At 39.2% G+C, this 21,292-nt stretch overlaps 1 protein-coding gene across 2 annotated transcripts in view; it reads left to right on the top strand.

Annotated features, from left to right (window-relative positions):
• The window catches only part of ABCA5 (ATP binding cassette subfamily A member 5), a 1,411,043-nt gene that overhangs the window by 430,449 nt on the left and 959,302 nt on the right, over positions 1-21,292 (top strand). For both annotated transcript variants that reach the window (XM_086930971.1, XM_086930972.1), the window contains exon 11: positions 12,922-12,980. In XM_086930971.1, coding sequence (XP_086787097.1) covers positions 12,922-12,980 — 59 coding nt within the window. The remainder of the gene's footprint in view (positions 1-12,921; positions 12,981-21,292) is intronic.

Raw genomic sequence — 21,292 nt, 5'->3', positions numbered from 1 at the left:
TTGGAACAGCACACGTAGAATACTGTTCTATGAAGTTCATCACTAACTCATCCGGATCTGTTCCAAATTTAGGTGCATCCTTGATCCACAGCAACATATGTATATGAGGAGCACCTCTTGCTTGGTACTCCTTTCTCCAGAAGAAATCCAACACCTCTCCAAGAGGTGGATTCTTCTTATTTGTGATGAAAGACATCATAGCTTCAAATCTATGATTGAAGTACCTGCATACATTCACTGGATCCAAAGAACACAGTTCTCCTGGTGTCTTGAATTAAATGTTTTCAATATTTCCATTTGCCTCTCGTAGAAATTCAAGTAAGTCTTCCCAGCCATACTCTGCACAGCTCAGAGTAAGGAACCATGTTGGAGTTCCTAAGTTCCTCAGCATACATTTTAAATCACCATGACGACGATACCAGTACTCATTAGTACCACGCTGACACGCCATGAGATTAATTAGGTGAGAATCCAAAATACTGTCTTGGACATTGACTTTATGCATAAAGTCACTTGCCGAGATGTTTCGCATCTGTATACCACTTTTTAAGATGTGGTTCACTGCATATGACAGTCCAGACAGATCGCTTTCAAACAAGAGATGAAACAAATAGGGAATGCATTGACGAAACCTAGGATCTTCTGCATACAATCGTAAAGTCCGGTATTCAGACGCAGGAATTTGATGAGACCGCTCATCATATCTTCCTCCTTGACCTGTTGGAAATAGCTGTGGGAAACACCGAGCTTCCAAACTTTTTCCTCCCAAACACTAATGGGACTCCCTTTGGCTTGTTTCATTTGAAACAACTCAATTGCATTCCCCATGACTTCCTTGGAATGCAAAGGATGAACACTATAATGTTCATATATTTCTTCACTTTTAGAGGCCTCTACTTTTTCAATTTGGCCAGCAAACAAATCGCTATCCTCTTCATCACTTACTTCCTCTTCTGCAACATATACATTTATATAGTACTTATTATTTTTCTTCAAATACAATGTTGCCTTTTTGACTTTCCTAACATCCACTAAATCTTGCCATATTTTCTTATTCTTTGTCGGAACACCATTAACCAAGATAACCAAAGGTTCCTCTTCAACTTTTTCTACTCCAATTGTGTTAATGTTTTTGTTCAAATCTAGAGGCAAATAAACAACTCTTCCCTTTAATCCTCTCTGTAAATCTGATGGAGGTAACTTCCCTGTCTTTGGCTCCATTCTTACAATAGCCTGAAAGGGATGAATACTTTGAATCAAAATAGATTCATAAGTATTTAAATCCTTCAATTCAGAAGGAATCTCAACTAATTCAAGATTATTATGAACCGCCCTAGCAGGCATCTGGTTTTTGTTTAATTTGTTACAACAATAAGTACACACACGTTGATCCGATCCCAAATTAAAAGAATTTTCTACCATCAAGTATGTGGCAAAATCCTTCCATTCACTATTATTTTCCCTTTCACTTTTTGCATATAAATCCACTAACTTAGTCTGATTCTTATAATAAGTGCGTCGACAACACACACAAGTGAAATTAGGCCTCTCACTTGATTTCATCTGAAACGTGGCAATTTCCTTCTGAAAATTATCTGTACTGGAAACCTGTACATTATCTTCAACATTATCCTCTACTTCTGGGTCAATTTGAACATTCTCATCTTTATTTCCAAAGTAACAAAACTCAATTTCTTCACAAATATTCTTGACATCTATTTCAGAACCATGCAAAAGAGCAGCACATAATTGTTTAAGCATAATTGCTGGACTCTTAGCATAATACAACATTCTCACTATTTTCCTGACTTTATTATGATGCACTGCTAGCATCCTGAAATGATGAAAAACACTCTGGCATACTCTCCTGGAAAGACAAGCCAGTGAATGACCACGCAAACCTGTCACTTGTCTCACTCTGCAAGGATCTAATTCTTGCAACAACTTCATTTTCTGCTTCAAACTTTTCTTATTAAATGTCCGTACAAAATCACAAAGCAAATTGATGGAATCCTGTCGCACACTGCAAATAGAACTACACTTCCAGGTGTACACAGGACGCTTAGGACGTCTTCCTAAAACCTCATTACCTAACACCTCGTCTGTCTCTGTTGTCACAAGTTTTTCTTTTTCAACTGGACAACCATCCTTCACTTCATAAGCTCGACCACTGGTGTCAACTGCAAACACCAAATCATTATCCTGAAAATAACTCTCCTCATTAAAAAATGCCTCACAACTTGAACTATGCATCCATTCTCCGGAAAAAACTTCACAAAAGTTACTACGATTTACTACTCTCTTCCATCTACTATTTGATTTGAAATCAGAAATTACCTTGCTTAGTGTCCTAATTCTATTGATTACCAAAATAAACAACTTTCGCTTAATTTCAAAAGCATGATCAATAATTTTCTCTACATTTTTCTTCTTCTTATAAAATGCCACTTTCTGTTGGCCTTTTTTAATATTCTTTAATAAATTAACTATTATTCTGTTGCAGAACATTCGTTTTCGAATGTCCCTAAACTGTTGTTTCCTTCTACTATCATGCACAGAGTTATCTCTTCCTCTACCAGTAACATTTTTGATGGGTCTTTCCTTTCCATTTAAATTGCTTTTCTTTTTCTGGACTAAAACATTTTTGGGAGAAATACTTTTTTTACTACAAATATTTCTTATGAATGATTTCGTGCTCTTACCCGGAGCTTTCTTGGTGATTTCACGAGTATTTTGGATAGAGGACTGCTGCAATAATACATGATCTTGCTGTCTTTGACGTTTTCTCGCCTTTGTAATACGATTTTTAGTTGGCATTTTTTCAATTTATAAATGATGTGCAGTTGAATCTGTGGAAAAATATAATAAAAAAACTGTTATTAACCACTATTACCAAACAGTAAATGAATAACAGTCATCATAAACTTAACACCCTACTTATTATATAACATAGCAAATCTTTGGCACCACCACTGCGTCACAAAAATGACACACAGTGGTATAAAACAGGCATACAACAATCATAAATCTCTCCCTAACATTTTAAATGATTTATTCAGGTTGACGATAAAGTGTGGCCTATCTAAAGGTTTGTTTGGGCCCAGATCTTTGGACTGGGGTAAATGGGTGTCATTGATCCACATTCGGTCCATCACCTGTTTTGTTTGTTTGAGGTGAGGCCAACACACGGTTGCAGATGACATCATAGACACTCAAATGCCTTATAAATATGACCCAAAACAACCTATGAAGCTGCTGCAGTACATATCTACAAATGTAATTGATTTCAAAAAATCGTTTTTAAACACAGCATATAAATCAATTGTATAGCTGCATTCAAGAGGAAATGAGTGAAAATGTCCTTGAGACACATGAAAGCGTTTTATTGAATGCCCTTGCACCATTTTTGGGACATTATTAACATGGCTATGTAACTCCCATAATCAAAATCTAAATTTGCCAAGCACAGGTGGGAGCGTATTTACAACAAACTTGCCCCATGAGGAACGCTTTCCATTGAAAAAGGGAAAAATAACATCATAGACACTCAAATGCCTTATAAATATGACCCAAAACAACCTATGAAGCTCTAGCAGTACATATCCAGAAATGTAATTGATTTGAAAAAATAGTTTTTAAACACAGCATATAAATCAATTGTATACCTGCATTCAAGAAGAAATGACTGAAAATGTCCTTGAGACACATGAAAGTGTTTTATTGAATGCCCTTGCACCATTTTTGGGACATTATTAACATGGCTATGTAACTCCCATAATCAAAATCTAAATTTGCAAAGCACAGGTGGGAGCATATTTACAACAAACTTGCCCCATGAAGAACGCTTTCCATTTAAAAAGGGAAAAATAACATCCTAGACACTCAAATGCCTTATAAATATGACCCAAACAACCTATGAAGCTCTAGCAGAACATATCCAAAAATGTAATTCTTTTCAAAAATCGTTTTTAAACACAACATATCTGTTTCAGCTTACATGAGAGACCATGGAATGGGCTCCATGTACAACAATAACTTGTGTTACTGCATGCCAGAATGCTAAATCGAATATGCAATTACAATTTCTCAAAGAAACAAAATCTATTTGTATTTCACTTGAGACAAAGCCACATTTTAAAAACACAGCTTTCTTCATCATTTTCTCCTTAAATCATACTATTCTCTTTCTAAATTAAATAAATCTTTTCTCACCTTAGCAAATACTTTTTGAGTTTCAAAACAGTCTCAGAAGTACACCAAAATGTCTTGAGCAGATCAAACAGGATGCACTCCAGAGGCTGCAGCTATTGAAAGCACAGAAATACAGATATTCATTACACATATCTCTCATATTAGCCAATCATAACTCTTCCCTCACTTTTTTCAAATCAAAACCCTTCCCCCCTCTGCCCTCTCTGCCTTTTTTCCATAGCAACCACCTCCTGGAAGACCTCTCATGTTTGCAAATTCACACAACAATGTTTCAATTGAACTCTGAACTCTCACTGCACCTGCGTATCCAGTGCAATCTTTCATTAAATGTTTTTTCCTTGACCATTCAAATTGCATCTTTCAAAGAACACATCCATGCACCCTAACCTTCTGTTTTCAGAAATGGAAATCCACCAATCACTGCTAATGAATCATTAGCACTGAAACTCCACAGTTTTTTTTCTTTACAAACTCCTACTGTTTCAACTGCCCTTTCATTGCCACACTTCATCTGACTGCAGCACAACCTTCTCTCACCATGTTTAAAGTCTGGATTGTTGGACATAGTTACATCCACTGGGCTCAAAGGTATGCTGAGAACAGAAATTTACCTAACCTCAATTTACAAGATGTGGAAATTAAGTGGTTGGGCCAAAGAGGATTAAAATGTCACCAATTGATACAATTGGTGAAAACCTTTATGCATTTTCCAAAACCTGACCTGTTAATTGTGCACTGTGGAGGTAATGATTTGGGCACTTTGACTGGAGTAGGTCTGGAAATGCTTTTAAAGGACACCTTTGAGCAATTAATGGCACTTTTACCTCAAACTGCCTTGGTATATTCCAATATATTCCAATATATGCCAAAGACAGAAATGGAGGTGGTCCAACCAATTTTGTCCACAAATTGAGAAAGCGAGGAAGCATGTAAACAAATCTGTTTCAGCTTACATGAGAGACCATGGAATGGGCTCCTTGTACAACAATAACTTGCGTTACTACATGCAAGATATCTACAGAGGAGATGGAGTTCACTTCTCAGATGAGGGCAACAGAATTTTCATTCTGAATTTAAGACCTACTTATAAGTACCTAAATGTACCATAAACCCAAAAGCTCTTCTCAGAGCTACCCTTCATCTGATCACTCACAATTATTATTTTTTTCTAACTTTTTTCACTAATTTTCCACAAATTACGCTCCCCGAGGCGCTACCCGGTTCGCGAACCGAAAGCTAACCTCGCGGAATTTAAATTTTTTTTTTTTTTCCGCACATATAAGCCTCCTCAGCCACCCTCAGAAAACCTAGGGGGTCAAGATAAGCCTACCATGACCCCTTCTACCCATTCTAAACATTATTTGTCCTCCATCTTGTATCTTAATGCGACCGAAACACAAAATGGTGGACCCCCGTGACGCTTAAAGTTTGCGAACCGAGCCGCTTCCTGGGAAGTGGTCCAAAAAAAAGGTGGGAAAGTAATTTACAGAAAAACGACTAGAGACACTCTCACCAAATATAGATTAGCTCATACTACATAACAATCCCTTTCATTTTCACAAATTTGATTGAAATTCCATTTAGCCATTAAGCCTGTAGACCTCTCTAATTACTTCACAAAACACATCTGAAGTGTTGGAATTGACAACCAATGAAAATGTTACTTTCATTTTCTACTTTTATTATCTAACATTTGATTGGTTATATACCTGTATATATATATAAAGGAGGAGACGAAAACACAGCCATTTTGACTGCTACTTCTTGTTGTACTTGTACATCACATTTGAATAACTATCAAACAATTCAACTTCTTTGTGAAGGTAAGTTGTTATTTTTAAAACTGAAGTATATTGTGCACTATAACTTAATATGGTAGACTTTTTCTGATAGATATATACTATCCCTCTATAGTAGTTATAGATTTAGATAGACTTCTCTGTTATAGTTATGAATGGAGTTAGGCTTGTCTTGGTTAAATCACATACACTTTTTTATAGTCCTATTTCCACTCTGATACTATACACTGCCAAAAGATAAATTCACTGATAAAAACTGCCTATCTAAAATTATTCCCAACAGTGCCCTATCTCTACTAATATATATTTTTTTAATCAAAATTTCAGGCAAAATGGAAGGCGAGCAACAAGTTAAATTTACAATTGTACTGGAGGAGAGCAGCCAAGAAAAAATTGATGATTTTATGGATCAAAGTAGAGACCAGGAACTACTACAATGTGTTGAAGCAGTGGATAACCTGCTTCAAAATGAGGACAATTTACACCCTATATTCAATTTGGAAATTTCTGACACTGAAATGTTAGAAAATTTAATGAATTATGAAACACAATCAAAATAAAAAAAATAATTTAAAAATAAAGAAAACAAAAAAAAAACAACAAAAACAACAAACAATTAACATACAGTATTAGATAAGTCTATCATTCTTTTATCCTTATAGTCCGCTGCCCAGAACACTTCCCGGTTCGCGAACTTGGCGCTCACCACGCCAAAAACCTTCCTGGGCCCTTTTAAAACCTCCACATAAAACCTAGGGGGTCAACGAGGATCTACTATGCCCCTTTATGGTAATTTCCCCCTTTGTTTTGGCCTCTTCTTCTCTCTCGATCCTACCGAGAGTTAAGATGGCGGCCGCTCCGGACTGTTTAGAATGTTGACAGACACCGGAGAGCCAATCAGCTTCGCATCGCAAAGTTCCGTTTCACGAAAAGTAAGCGGACCGGAGCGCAGCCCGGAGCGCTGTTACAGATATATATCTTGTTTTAAACGTTAATTTCTCAAAATCCACTGGAGCACATATATTGAGACCCAGCAAAGGCACATCGGGCTAACCGTCCCTACAATTTTGCCAAGTTTCGTTGAAATCCATTCAGCCGTTCGGGCTAAAAGTTAGGCCAAACGCCCTATGGAAATTAACATGGGAAAAACGCGTTTTGGGACCCCCCTTTTTTCTCGGCCCCCCCTTGACGAACCCCCCCCCGAATTTCCAGGAGCTGCTCAGAAACAAAATGTGCCATTTTCCTGAAAATTTCAGCCGATTGCGTCCACAAACGCCAAAGTTATTAGACATAGAATTTTCAAAGGTTCCATAGAGAAAAAATCCTGATGTCATTTGAGATGTCATCAGTGATGTCATTTGAGATGTCATCAGTGATGTCATTTCAGATGTCATCAGTGATGTCACTGACCATGTCATGAATGATGTAATATGTGACATCATCAGCAGTGGATTGCGGGTGCGCGATATATATTTATTGCAACTAACTATATATGCGAATTTCTATGGTTTTGTGCGAGTAAATTAAGGTTTTGAAAATGCTAATCCCTAACTATATATGTTCTATAACCAATGGTTTTTTCAGTGAATATATATATATATATATATATATATATATATATATATATATATATATATATATATATATATATATATATATATATATATATTTACATTGAAAGAGTCCTGCCTGAACCGCTGAATCTCAAGCGGCACCAAACAGGTAACGACCTCTTCCCCAGGAGTAGAGCGTTTAATAACGGGCCATTCAACACGGTGAAGTGCAAGCAGTCATTATTTTATTAGTGCAATTACGGGCAGCTTCCCTCCCTGACACGTTTCGCTCAGTCAAGCGGAGCTTGATCACATGAAGAGCCACTGTAGGTTGTGCCTTTTTATGTGGAATAAAAGCCTATCAGCTTAAGAAAAAAGACTGAAAGGTCAAATGTTAAGTGCAAATAATACAAAAACCATGTACAGGTATGTGAGCGGTTAAAGAGTGACACATAAATAAGAGTGGCGCTGCTAACTGAAGCTTATACATGGAGCAATGTAAAAACTCAAAAGATCGTTTTGTTGATGAAAATTATGGCAAGTGCCAAAGATATACACCATAAGAAACACAGGGGGTCTATTAGCTAACTATTAGAGCTATGCTATCACTACGGAGTCACCTAGATCTCAACGTGTGTGCAAAAGAATAAGGACAAAGTAAGAAAACAAGTGGATACAAAGGTGAAAAAGAGATCGATACATTATAGACTATTCATCAGTGGCTGACCAGTCCAAAAGAGTGATGTAGGGTTTCCATCAAAAAAGACTTTTGTGATCAGTCATATGATCTGGCCAAACCCTGGAGTGTGCCAAAGATCACAACTTGATCGATAAGTTAAATTGATAGATCACAGTTCTAATGCTAACCGATATAAAACAGCAGCGCTAACGATAATGCTACCCACATTTTACAAATGCGTCACAACCACCAGTTTCAACATTTTAAAACAAGTTTCTCCAAGTGGAAGAAATCATCATCATAACCACCTCAATAATATTCAATATCGATGTAAACATTCAATATAATTCATAGAGATTCATCTGTACATAGCAGCACAAAGTATAGCAGAGGCCCTCTAGAGATAACCTGAAAAATAATGTTATATAGTGCACACAATATTTATGCAAAACAATTGATTTACATTGCAGCAGCGGCTGAATTATAAACATTCTAGAAGGAAAAAAACTGACAAATCAACTTACACAGAAAAGTATCATTTGAGGCATCCAACATTTTTTAAGACGTTACTAAGCCCTTCATTGATATTTAATCCATTAGGGACTCTAGAATCAAGTAATAAAATGAATTGTGTCTCCTTTTGTCGTAACAATTTTTCACGATCCCTGCCCCGGCTAGGACTAGGGACACACATATATACAAAAATATATTTGGTGTTTCATAATGTACTTTTACAATGTATATGACTTTACCACACATGCATTTGCGTTATAATGGCATGCGTGATAAAGTCATATGCGTTGTAAAAGTTTTAGAAATGATGTCTTTGCGGAGTAATAGTCCAGCGTAATAAAATTGCGGAGTGATGGTATGCGGGATATTGGTTTGCGGAATATCATCACATATTCCCGGGGGAGGGATAGTCCCTTTCTTGCTATTTCCGTAGAGGTGGGCCTTGTGTCCGGATGTGCGTGGCGCGAGGCCTGTGCGCAACAGAAGTGGAAAATCTCCAGTGTGCGCTTCAGGCGTCACCGGAAGTTAAGGCGAGATTACATTTCCTGCACAATGGCCCCTGTTTGCGCTCCTTCCGGCCCTTGGGAATAGTGCCATGCTTGACCTCTATACAGTAAAGCAGGTGCACGTCACTGGGAGCCCGGGGCAAGCACACCCGGAGCCGGAATGTACAGAACCTGGGAAGAAAAAACAATGAAATATTGGGCACAACGCTCGCTTTCTTTTTTCCGTAATCCCGCGCCCCGCACACGCCCATGCCCCAGCACATGATATGAGACATGGCATGAACAGTGGAACGTACCACACGCCCCCAGCACATGCCCACAGCACAACGCAGACACGCCCACAAGGGACTACTTTGCTGGCACAGTTCTTTTACCTTTTAAATATATATGGTGGGCGTCTGCATAGCCTATGTCCTTCTGCTGCAACTTCCCTTTCCAACGCTGTATTGGGTGTTGTGATTGGTGCTGTGGTTCCTGATATTACCCGCCTCAAAGGTTTGGGCTCTCTCTTGATTATATTAGTATGGATATTGTACGGCGACATACTACAATGTTACAATTGATGCATTTGACACAATCTTCAGATTAGTAGCAATGCCACTGAGATCTTCTGTAGCTCCATATAACACTATTAACATAACTTTTAATACATTAGCGTCTTTCATGCACCAGTAGAAACGCCTTGATGATGTATTAAGCTGGCCTTGTATTGCGTACACATTAGTGTAATTTGTCAATTTGTGGATGGTGGATTCCGAACTGATTGTACCTGCGTGTGGGGGTGAATTAAAATTCGGCCTAACCTCATGACTTTGTGTTCATCCTGGGAGGGTGGGAAGGTGGCGAGGGGGCCGAAGAAGGGGAGAAGAGCGAGCTGGCACTGACATGAGTGAAGGCGATGGGGGAGAGAGGAGCAACTAACATTAAGTATTAAGTTAGACCTGTGGAGGCCCCGGGTCAAAGGGAGCATGCTTCAATATCGATTCTGTAAATGTTAGATACTTTTCCCAGTCTGGGGGATTGATGGTTGTGGGGTCTTTAGAATTTTGCCATGTGTCAGCTCATATTCGGCCACTAGTGGTCAACAATCCACGCATCTATGTGGTGTTGAGTGTGACTTCCAGGACATAGCCAGCTAGCGCTGCTTGGCTAGGCCAATTGCCAGGTCTAGAAATGTGTTGATCGTTTTGCGTTTGGTAATGCCCAGCAGAAACTGAGGTCTGTGATCTGTAACAGCCTCGAGAGTGTGGCGGGCACCTTGTTCCAGTATGCTGTCATTTAAGGGGCAAGCTCAAACCATGTGTATAAATGTGGCTTCGAGGTTGTGACATAGAGGGGTTATATCAGGAGAATTTGTGTACATTTTTGCCAGCCTATTTGTAGTGAGATATGCATGGTGAAAGTAATTAAATTGAGTGTATTTCATTCTGGTATTTGTTGATATTATCTTTGGGAACCCTATGCACTGTATCTAGTGTATCTACTGTATCCACTGTTTGTCAGTTAGTGAGGTTGATAGTGCTGTTTCCCAGTATTTTTTAAGTGGAGCTAAGAGTGGTATTGTATCTGGACTCAAAGAGTTCTATATCATGGTGATTGCCCTCTTAACCATGCCTTGTGTAGTAATGTTTGGAGTAAACTGAATGTTTTAGGTTCATTGTGTGTGTTACCCCATGTCCTAAATATCTAGTATGTGAGTGACACATACAATATGAATGAGCCTGGGGGAATGCCCTAATCGCCTACAAGAGTTTCAAACTCATGAGATTCGAGTCAATGAATAAATCACCCCAGGTCGTTAGGCTGGCCGCGGTCCAGTCTGCCATTTAAGGGCGCATCGCTCTTGTAAAAGGGCCGGGAAGTAACCCAAGTGGTAAGTCTGGCGTAGGGCGGAGATGAGTGATTTGTCTGTAAGTAACGGGTCCAGCAGCTGGAAAATATATTTCCTGGCTTCTTCAGGCTCTCTGTCTCTGAATCATTAAGCCACACAACAACTTTTTAACATCTAAATGTTCCTTTTGTTTACTGTTGGAGGAATCTGTGGATCATTTCTTGTTACCCTGTCCCAGCTATTCTTAACCAGGTAAGAAATGGATTATCCCAGTTTGTAAGCGGCTGGGTATTGTCCATTTTTGGGAAGCATCTAGGATCTTTAGATATTTGTGTTTAGCGTCTCTATAATTCTTATAATCACTGTGTAGAATTGGAATCAACAAGTTACCTGTGACTGTATAGTGGAAGAAATATCTCTTATCTTATGTGCTGCTAAAAGTTCGGGCTGGACTGTTCCCATGAGGCACAGGGTCAGACTGATTTGCATATAGCCATGTCTGAACTGGGGTGGCAGAGTGGGCTAAAGAACGGTGATGGATTAAACCCAGATCTTTTGACTGGGTGTGAGTGTTTAATTGATTCAGATGCTCCGTCCATCACCACCCCCTTTTGTACCGCTTTTGGCCACCATAAGTGTGGCAGGGTATACTCAGACGTGAGTCCCTTGCTCACTTTGCCACTGGATTCAAGCAAGCCGGGCTGAAGACGGCTGGAATGCCCGAAACCGGTCCTCGGAAGCTTGTTTCCGGTCCAGGGAAGACATGGCTTGGCAGTTCGGGCTGGACTGTTCCCATGAGGCACAAGGTCAGACTGATTTGCATATAGCCATGTCTGAACTGGGGTAGCAGAGTGGGCTAAAGAACGGTGATGGATTAAACCCATATCTTTTGACTGGGTGTGAGTGTCTGATTGATTCAGATGCTCCGTCCATCACCACCCCCTTTTGTACCGCTAAATGTTGAGTCACAACTGCATTCTTCCTTGTCAGTGGAAGATTTTTTAAATTGAATATTTAATGGGGGTAAGAAGGGTTACTGGATTTATGTACTGTAGCGGGCTGATTTTTACACCATTTTTATCTTTTGAAACAAATTTTGTACTATTATGCCATATTTTGTGAGATAGTAAAATGTCTGTCTGTTATGGTTAACCACCCGAAATAAAGTATTGAAGAACAAAACTAATTGTCATTGAGACCACAGAGTCAAGTGTGGGAGGGATTGGACTTGGCTCAGTTTTTGAGAGCCACAGTAGGATGCACCTAGGAACAATAGAGGCAAATGGCCCCAGCCTCAATGGCTGTGTAGCCCAGTTAATCCCCCTGAACAAAGTCTGACATTTCCCTCCTGTATTTTTTGTCTCCATCTTTTCATTCTGCCCTTAATTCCATGACCTATTACTGCTCCTTACTATTCTCTGTTTCCTTTTTTTGCCCTGTGCTATTTTGTATGTTCTACCTTTCTTTTCTGTGCACCGCAAGCATTTTTTCCTCCCTAAACATTTTTATATGCCACAGATTTAAGCACTAATCTTTCATTTTTTGTGTTTGGTATGCTTATTACGACTCACCTACCCTGTTTCTAAGGCTCTGTTTTGTGATCCTTAATTACATGGCTGGTCCTCCCATGTACCCCATGTCCTATAATGTACCTGTGGTCTTTTGCTGGGTTCTTCTGTGTCTCTACTCTATCCTTGGTTTCTTGGTCTTTGATTTGTGTCTTGTTTTATGTCCTCTGTAAAGAAATATGCCCTGTTTCATAAACATATTCTCAATCAAAGTGATTATCTATTGTCCTAAAATGTTTTGTTTACTTTTTACCTCTCAGAATCACTGGTATTCAAAAGACTTTCCGAAAGAAGGATGACAACGTGGAGGCTCTCAGAGGTGGGTGACTACTTTTTCTCTCTTTGTAACTTGTCGTGTTTTATTGATTAGCTAGACTCATTACAAGCTGTTGTGCTTGCTGTGTCCACCAATACATCTTGATAATAACGTGGTCTATCTTAACCACTGCAGTTATTTAACCAACTGCCCCTTCAGCTATGCCCTCATTTTGTTGGTTTCCTTCCAGTATTTCACTAGTGGTAGTATTAGGCATATATGTTTACACTGCATTTGTTACAGTATTTATAAATGGTCTTCTAAAATGATCCATTAAACATTATAGAATGTTTGCAACAACGCACCTAAATATGTTTACTTTTATAGCTTGAGTGAGGAAGTAGGAAGATTGTTCAATGACACAGACATCAGGTTGTAATTTTACCAAAACCATGGATGCGCCTTGGAATCTCTGTTCAGCTTGAAATTAGGCCAATTGATTTGCCCATTATTTCGGTAGTAAGATACTTTATTTGTCTAATACTATCCTGGCTGGCAACCTAAAGTCTTTAGGCCTTGAAAGCTCTGCCTTGATGTGGCTTGTTTCTTTCCTAAAAGACCGTACTTTTCAGATCTTTTCAACTAATGTGAGATCCAAGCCACAAGCCCTGACCTCTGGTGTTCCACAAGGTTTCGTTTTGATCCCCTTGCTTTTTGACAACTATTTCCGTCAATTGGCGGACTTAATAGCAAATTGAGGGCTTATCTTTTTTAGGTCGAGCCTAGTGCAGCGCTGCTCTAGGAGATGACCTTTTGGAATTGGTCAGCTCATTTCAAGCACTTGTGCTTGTGCTGGCATCCACCTTGCGGGAGCGAGCAGCGGCTCGTGCTTGGGCCATCTGTTTTTCAAATTTCCTTTCACTTTCGTGCTTTTCCGAGCAATATACAGCCATGCTCTAGTTTATCAATGATACTTTCAGATCACTCTGTGCCTCCTGACACTCAGACAGGGGTTGGTGACATTTATACAGCAGACGCTTTGCTTTTGCTGAAGTTCGTGCTTCAATAAAATAATTGAATTAATTTTTTTAATACCACACACATCCCTGCGTATGTATGTTAGGTATGACCTGTACAATATACAGCCATGCTCTTGTTTATTTATTTATTTTTTTAAGAATTCATGAAACACAATGAAAACCAATTTACATAATTAGAGGAAAAAATACAAAATATATAATCAACCATCGTTATAAGGGCAGAAGTGATGCAGAGAACGATTTGGCAGCATACATAAATTAATATCTGATTAAATGGATTCCTTTAAATGTTAATAAACCAGTTACATGCGATATCATATATTTTTAAAACATTTTGAGGACCGGATTAGCTCGCTACACTCTGTTTGCCCGCCAAGGCCATGCTCTTGTTTATCAGTGATGCTTTCAGCTCACTCTGTGCCACCTGACACTCAGACAGGGGTTGGTGACATTTATACAGCAGACGCTTCGCTTTTGCTGAAGTTTGTGCTTCAATGAAATAATTGAATGAATTTTTTTAATACCACATTCACTTGGGAGGCAGAACCACTAGAAGGAAGTGAGACTGCAGACGGATATATATTGTGTGGCACAGGAACTTCAAATGTGCGAATTCTGTTTGTGTTTGTGCCAAACACGCAACAGGGCAACTTGGCGCTGTAATGTCTTCAGTGTGGCTAGGGGCTGGAGGGGGCTTCTCTGCACGATTTATGTATATCTTCTCAAGCATCACGAGTTTTAAAAGTGCCACCTGTTGCTGCAGGCAAAGGGGACATATGCAAACATTTACACACACACACACACAACTCCTGCCAGGATGAAATATATGGCTGTTTGTAGAGTGGGGCCATGTGAACTTGTTCTTGCTAAAATGTGTCATTAATGTAAAGCACAAACTTCTAGCACCTTCCTTGATTTTTTTAGAAAGATTAGAAATGTCTGGTGCTTTTCCCCATTGCACATAAAAGGGCAATTACTTTGGACAGTGCGGAAGGCCAATGCGAGTGTCCTGTTTTGTTTTGTCAACATGAAGAGGCCTGCCTGCTTACATTCCAGTCTGACGCCATGTCATTGAAACAGGAAGAAGGCGTTCTTATACACACGGAGCACCCTAAGTGGACACGTGGAAAAACACGGGAACTGTGTCTGTCGCTGTCTTTTTCAAAGGTCGGTCCATCTCTCCACAAGCCTCAGTCTCGACCTCTCAATTTTCCAGGGCGTCTTTCTATCTTTACCTGTTTGTCTCTTCTGCTGTCTGTCTCTATCTTTTCCACTGACTCTGCATCTCTAGCTTTTCGGCAACTTGCCCCGGCCTCTCTCTGTGCCCAGTTTCTCTGACTTTTACACTGGGCCTGTCTCTGCCTCTTGTCTGCTTTTCCTCTCTCTATCTTCTACTGACTGTCCCTGCCTCACTCTCAAGCGCCAATCTCTGCCTCTTCCTTTATCTTTCATATATGGCTATGGCGCAGCACACCAGACCCCAAAACAAACCACAGGAATATTTCCGAGCAGTTGAACAGCACTCCCATGCAACAACTTCAAGTTGCACAAACAAAAGCATTGGCATAGCCAATTGGTCTCGCTTTTGGGACCTTATAAGTATTTAGTTATGAAGCACAATATCCTTGGTGCAACAACTTTTTTTTTTTGTTGCAAACACAATGCCCATATGGTTTATTTATTAATTTTTCCTTTTTTTAAAGTATTGAAAACCTTTATTTGACAAAGTCAATACAATCAGAACACATTTGCATCAAATCAGAGCGACTTACGCAATGGAATTTAGCCAAACATAAGTGTAGTGACATTACCAGCATGCAAGACTTTGAAAATCATGGCGAACTTCTATAGCACCACAACCAACGCAAATACTGTAGAGGGAAGGGAGACCACTATAATGATGAGGGCAGGCACAGTGAACAAGGAAAGCATCCGGAGAGAGGGAGACAGTTACTGGCCAGCACCGGCGGCTGCCGCGAGCGGGGTGCCGGCGGAGAGCACGAAAAAAAAAATGAAACTTTAAAAAACAGATGACTTTAAAGTGTTCTGGTAAACGCTCTGGCTGACTTACTGGTTTTCTCAATGGGGCAGATAAAGGGACTCTCACGCTTTTATTTCTGTAGCATCATACTATTTTTCAAGCTTCAGCTTTTGGTCGTGAGTCAGGCCAAAGCCAAAAAAGCCAGTCTCTTTTGAAAGTTCAGGACTAATCACTAGATTTCTTGGCCCTACCTTAGTTGTTTGGAAGAGGATTGTGAAATCTGCAAAGGATTTGTTTTAGCTGGTCAAAGAAATCAAGCGCGAGAAAACTACTTTAATTTCTTAGCAACGCAAACTATGTTCTCTGGCTTAGATGCTCAGTGCATATACTTGTCTTCTTTTGTTACCCTTTATCTCCAGAAATGTCGTGAAGTGTTACCAAAAAAATGACATGTCTGTTAAATTCAACATTGGTATGAAGTAATTGGCTATTTTCAGCCTTTGATAAAGAAACATTTCTGACCTTATAGAAATTCCAGACTTCTTGGTTCTGTAGCCATAAATGTCCACATCTGGTACTCCAGAGTCACCCCCTTCTGTGCTGCAATACTAAGACCCTGGGTGCTGATTACAAAACCCTTGGGCTACCAAGGAGAACTTGAAAGTTTAATTTTCTCAACATCGATAAGAACTCCCCTTCTCCCCCATCCCACCCCCGACACTGAGACCAGTGGTAATTATGCTGTTTGTTCCTTTGTTGGATGCTTCACTAATGGCGGTAAATCTTTACACATGGGGCCAGACAATACTTCAGAGATGGCGCACCGTATAAAGGATCAGAACTTGGAATCAGTGGAGAGAACAAAATCATCAAAACTTTAAAAGAAGTACATTCTCATCTTCCGCCTTCTCTTCACTTCTGTTCCTTGTATTATGGCTTTATTGACCATAGCTCATTTTTCAATTTGTTTTCCCCTGAGCCACGTTTTTTCAAGTTCTTTAGTTTCATAGTGCTGTTATCTTTTGTAAATCTTTGTTTCTGTGTTAAATTAAATAAACCTTCTACTTTTCAGTATATGTACGCTATCTAAAACGGGTATACAATAAATTAAAGGTATTTCTTCCTACTCTGCTGGAGCCAGCACCACATGAGAAGGGAGTGACAACAACCTTTCTCAGTCACATCCTATTTCAGCCCCTCCTTAACCCATCCCAGCGCTGCTTATTTCTACCAAATAAAAAGGTGGACACTCCTAAATGCCCAATCGTGAGAGAAAAGAAAAGACTCATGAAAATTATGGTTCTGGGACCTTATCTGCAACCATCTATGGATAAGAACCTATCCTGTGTAGTCAGGAAGGTACACTGACGACTACATTTGGGAGAGCCTGCGAATAGCAGAACCTACTCTCTTTCCCAGGCTGCAATGACATTTTGAAATATCAGACACTCATAAAGACAGTGGCAATCCTTGTTAACATCCCCCTGCAAAGTAGGGTACAATGGTGTGATTATTTGGTAAGATGCCGTGATTTCTTATAATACATGTTGAAGCTGGAAAAAACCTTCATAGTGCCAATTCTGTTACATGTTTGAAAAGCTTACTTGGCCGAGGTCTTTTTTTAAGGTCATGGAACTCAGAAGTGAGGTGACTTACAATACATGGAAAGTACCCCCCTGCCCTACATTATAAGGATATTGCAAGTCAGTGAGAAGTTCCATGGTGGTATAGAGGAAAGAGGCCAAAGGTTATGAACCTCTGATGTGAGTAGCAATAGCCTTAGTATGTAAAACATGGTGTGTTTATTCATTGTAAAACATGGTCACACCATTACCTTTCCCAGAAACCACCTAAATACTTGATGCATAGCTCTCTCATATGAAAGCACGTTTGCTAGCCTGAACGAAAATCGAATCTCTAGGGCGAAATTTGACCTACCAAAAAAGCTGTTAAATATTTGTTGCAAAAATGCAGAAAGATTCTAACTTTTTCTATAGCTATTTAAAGAGTAACATGGACATTGTGAAGTCGGAATTCACCTATAACCAGTTAACATAGTTGAGTTCCGTGGTCATTTCTTGACTGGCTCTGTCCCATGTCACTTATTTTATTAGAGATAAAGTCCCCATTGCTGTATATCATAAAGATTTTTCCATGACCATAAAGAAGAATGAAATGTAAGGCCTAGCTCTTTTCTGAGGTTATGGAACTCTAAGGTGACTTTCAATGTCTTTATCATGTGCAGTTGGGGGTACTTTATTCCTTATAATAAATAGTAACATCATCACCTTTACCTCAAACTACTTAAATCCTTGGTGCACTGCTCTTTCATATGAAAGCGAGGACATGTTTGCAAAATGGAAGAATAAAAATAGAGTGTCTAGTGCAATAGGAAACGCATCAAAAAAGCTGTTAGATATTTGTTGGAAACATATATTAGAATCGGGTTAATACAAGTCTGTTTTTTTTTGTTTTATTAAAGGCACAATAGCTTGAATTGTGTAGAAACATGCAAAAAGATTCACACTTTTCTATAATTACCTAAGGAGTGCCAAATATACACATGACCATAAATATATCTTTTCTGCTTGGCAATGTAGAGCTAGAAGAACAGAGCAGAATAAAGAAGACTCATTTTGTTTTCGTTCTTTAATCAACTGCTTTAATTATGCTCCAGGACCTCACCTGCCTTTCCCCTTGGATGCTCGCGCTAACATCAGAACTCAACTGTAATAAGATATTACAATTGAGTTCTGATGTAATTATTTTAAAGTCGTCAACTGAGTGTGCCACAAGTCACCTATTATAAAGAAATTAGAGACAGGTTTTAATACTGGGATTGCAGAATACCATGTATTATAAATCAATTAGAGATGGGTTTTATACAGTGTTTGCAGAATCTCATGTATTATAGCTTTATAATGAACAGCAAGAGGTACTTTATTATTTTTAATACATGGTCACACCATCACCCTTCTCACAAACCAATTACATTCTTGGTGTGCTAATCTTCCATATTAGATAGGATGTTTGTAAACATGAAGAATAAAATTAGAATCTCCAGTGGAAATTAAACTTACCAAAAAGTCATTCGATATTTGTTGCAAAAAGATAGAATTCTGTGCCTTTAAGTCGTACTTGTGATTACTAGCGATTATTATAATTAAACATTATCCCATGTTCTGCAGTAAGTTTCTTAAAATGCTATTGGACACTATTTAACCTCCTATGCCCACCAAAGTATGCCATTCTTGCAGTTCAATGTTCTGTTAAGTGGACCTGAGTCATGACTTTCTGACACTGACAAACCAGGAGCAACATGCTTTATTGATGCACATTTTGTACTCTTGGTATTATGATCATTATTTTAAATCCAATGAGAGATTCTTTCTACTGTTTACTGGGACTTCACTCAATATGGAAGTATCTTTAAAATGCTATATGCAAAATCTTTATGCTACGTGTGCCAAGAGGCACATAATAGAAAAACAAGGTTGGATAAAGTTTTTGGTGGTAATGTTGAGATACTTTATTTTTAATTTGGTATAGAACTAAACAAGATATGTAACTGAATATCATATATGTGAATAGAGGCATATAGGGGAGAGGATGTGGTCTAACGGCTAGGGTAGTTGACCTCGAATCTGGGAAACCAGGCAGTGACGCTCCACATCCTGTGATTCTGGGCAAATCACTTAATCTCCCCGTGCCTAACAAATATTAATGTGTCCTTGTGTAACACAACTGGCGCTCATGTAAAGCACTCTGATACCTTCAAGTCAAGTTTGCGCTATATAAAACTCCCCCCACAAATAAAGGCATGAAAGAAAGAAATGACTAAAACAAATTGATTGAATAAATGTATTGCACACATGGGTTTCCATCCTAAACATCTGTATGAAAAGTTGCAATGTTCTCATTTGACATAGTTTGTAATGACCAAGATTTGGAAAACGTACAAAAGATGATGATGGAAAGATTGAAACAAAAATATTATACTGTAGGAATACTGACCACAGCAAAAGAAGTAAATAATTTATTGTATATGTTAATAACAACCTTTACAAAAAAGAATGGCTCAAGGTAAAAGTTCATAAAATAAACTACAGTTTCATCATTGGAGCACACAACAATAAAAGAGCTATGGGACAGTTTGACTTAGCTCAGCGTTTCCTCTTCATCTAACTTGGGCCTTGCTCTGGCGAAGTGTCTTTTCATCTGATAAGCTTTGGGCGGTCCTTAATCCCAAACATGTAATATAAAAACATGAATTAAATAGAGCCTATGAGTTACATTTATATTTAAAAATAGCAAAATTAGTAGTATCGTATATCAGACTTGTGGTAAATTTTTATAGTAGGAATGCTACATGTCCGCGGCCTCCCAAGTACCTAATAGTTAACCAAAAGTTATTGTCAATGTAGTAAAAGGAAAGCTTTTTGTGTCCGGCGTTTCCCCAGTAAAGGAATGACAATTCCAGGGGATGGTAGGCCCTTGATCGGAGCTGTTCTTTGCGCCGGATCTCTTCAGTTTCTCTTCTACTACTCCCATGAATTGTACAAACCGGCATGCCAGCTGTATATCTCCTCCTCCTAAGCAAGCCTTCACTGCTTGCCTTCAGGTGCTTATCCACCTTGATGATAAAGATTGATTTAAAAAACAAAGACGTTATGAATCTAGTCTGTGGCAGATGCATAGGAAATGCGTGATGCTCTCTTCTGCTTCCCCACAAAGGCGGCACTAAGTTATTTCTTCTTCCATGGTGGAAGGTGCGGCAGGACAGGAAGAATTCCCAATCGAAACCGCAGATATTTCTTTATTAATCTCCTGCTGAAGCCAACGCACAGATACTTTTGCGGGCCAGGGTTTGTATAACTGCAGCACACACCAACCATGAGACCTTCACTGAGCGCTTCTTTGTCCTCTAGTTCGGACAGCCTTTTTACTGTCTTATTTACCAAAGACTTGAAACTGTTCTGTGTTCCTGGGTTGCCCGGAGCTCCTTCAGGCTTAGGCGATTTATGGATGCGGTCAGGTAATCTCTTCGGGTGAAGGCTTTGCTTGAGTTTATCTCTTTCCATAGATGGAAATTCAGAGAGCTCTCATCGGAGCTTCTGATCCTAAACCAGCATGTCACATAAGCCGCATTTCAAGCTTTTTTTGCGACTGTAGACCAAACTCCAGTCTGATTTGTGCGGGAGAGACATAATTTGGTAGGCTATAGATTATGCTTGCTGATCTCAACACAGTTAGTTCCAAAGTGTCCTCCTCTTTTCCCCTGAGGCACTCACTCCCATAAGTGATAGCTGGGATTAACTTTGCTTGTAGAACTTGTAATAAGGGGTTAAAGTTTT

Source organism: Lissotriton vulgaris, chromosome 7 (assembly GCF_964263255.1).
Source record: "Lissotriton vulgaris chromosome 7, aLisVul1.2, whole genome shotgun sequence".
Lineage (NCBI taxonomy): Eukaryota > Metazoa > Chordata > Amphibia > Caudata > Salamandridae > Lissotriton > Lissotriton vulgaris.
Note: the sequence above shows the minus strand (reverse complement) of the source record. Positions and strands in the feature narration are given on the sequence as shown.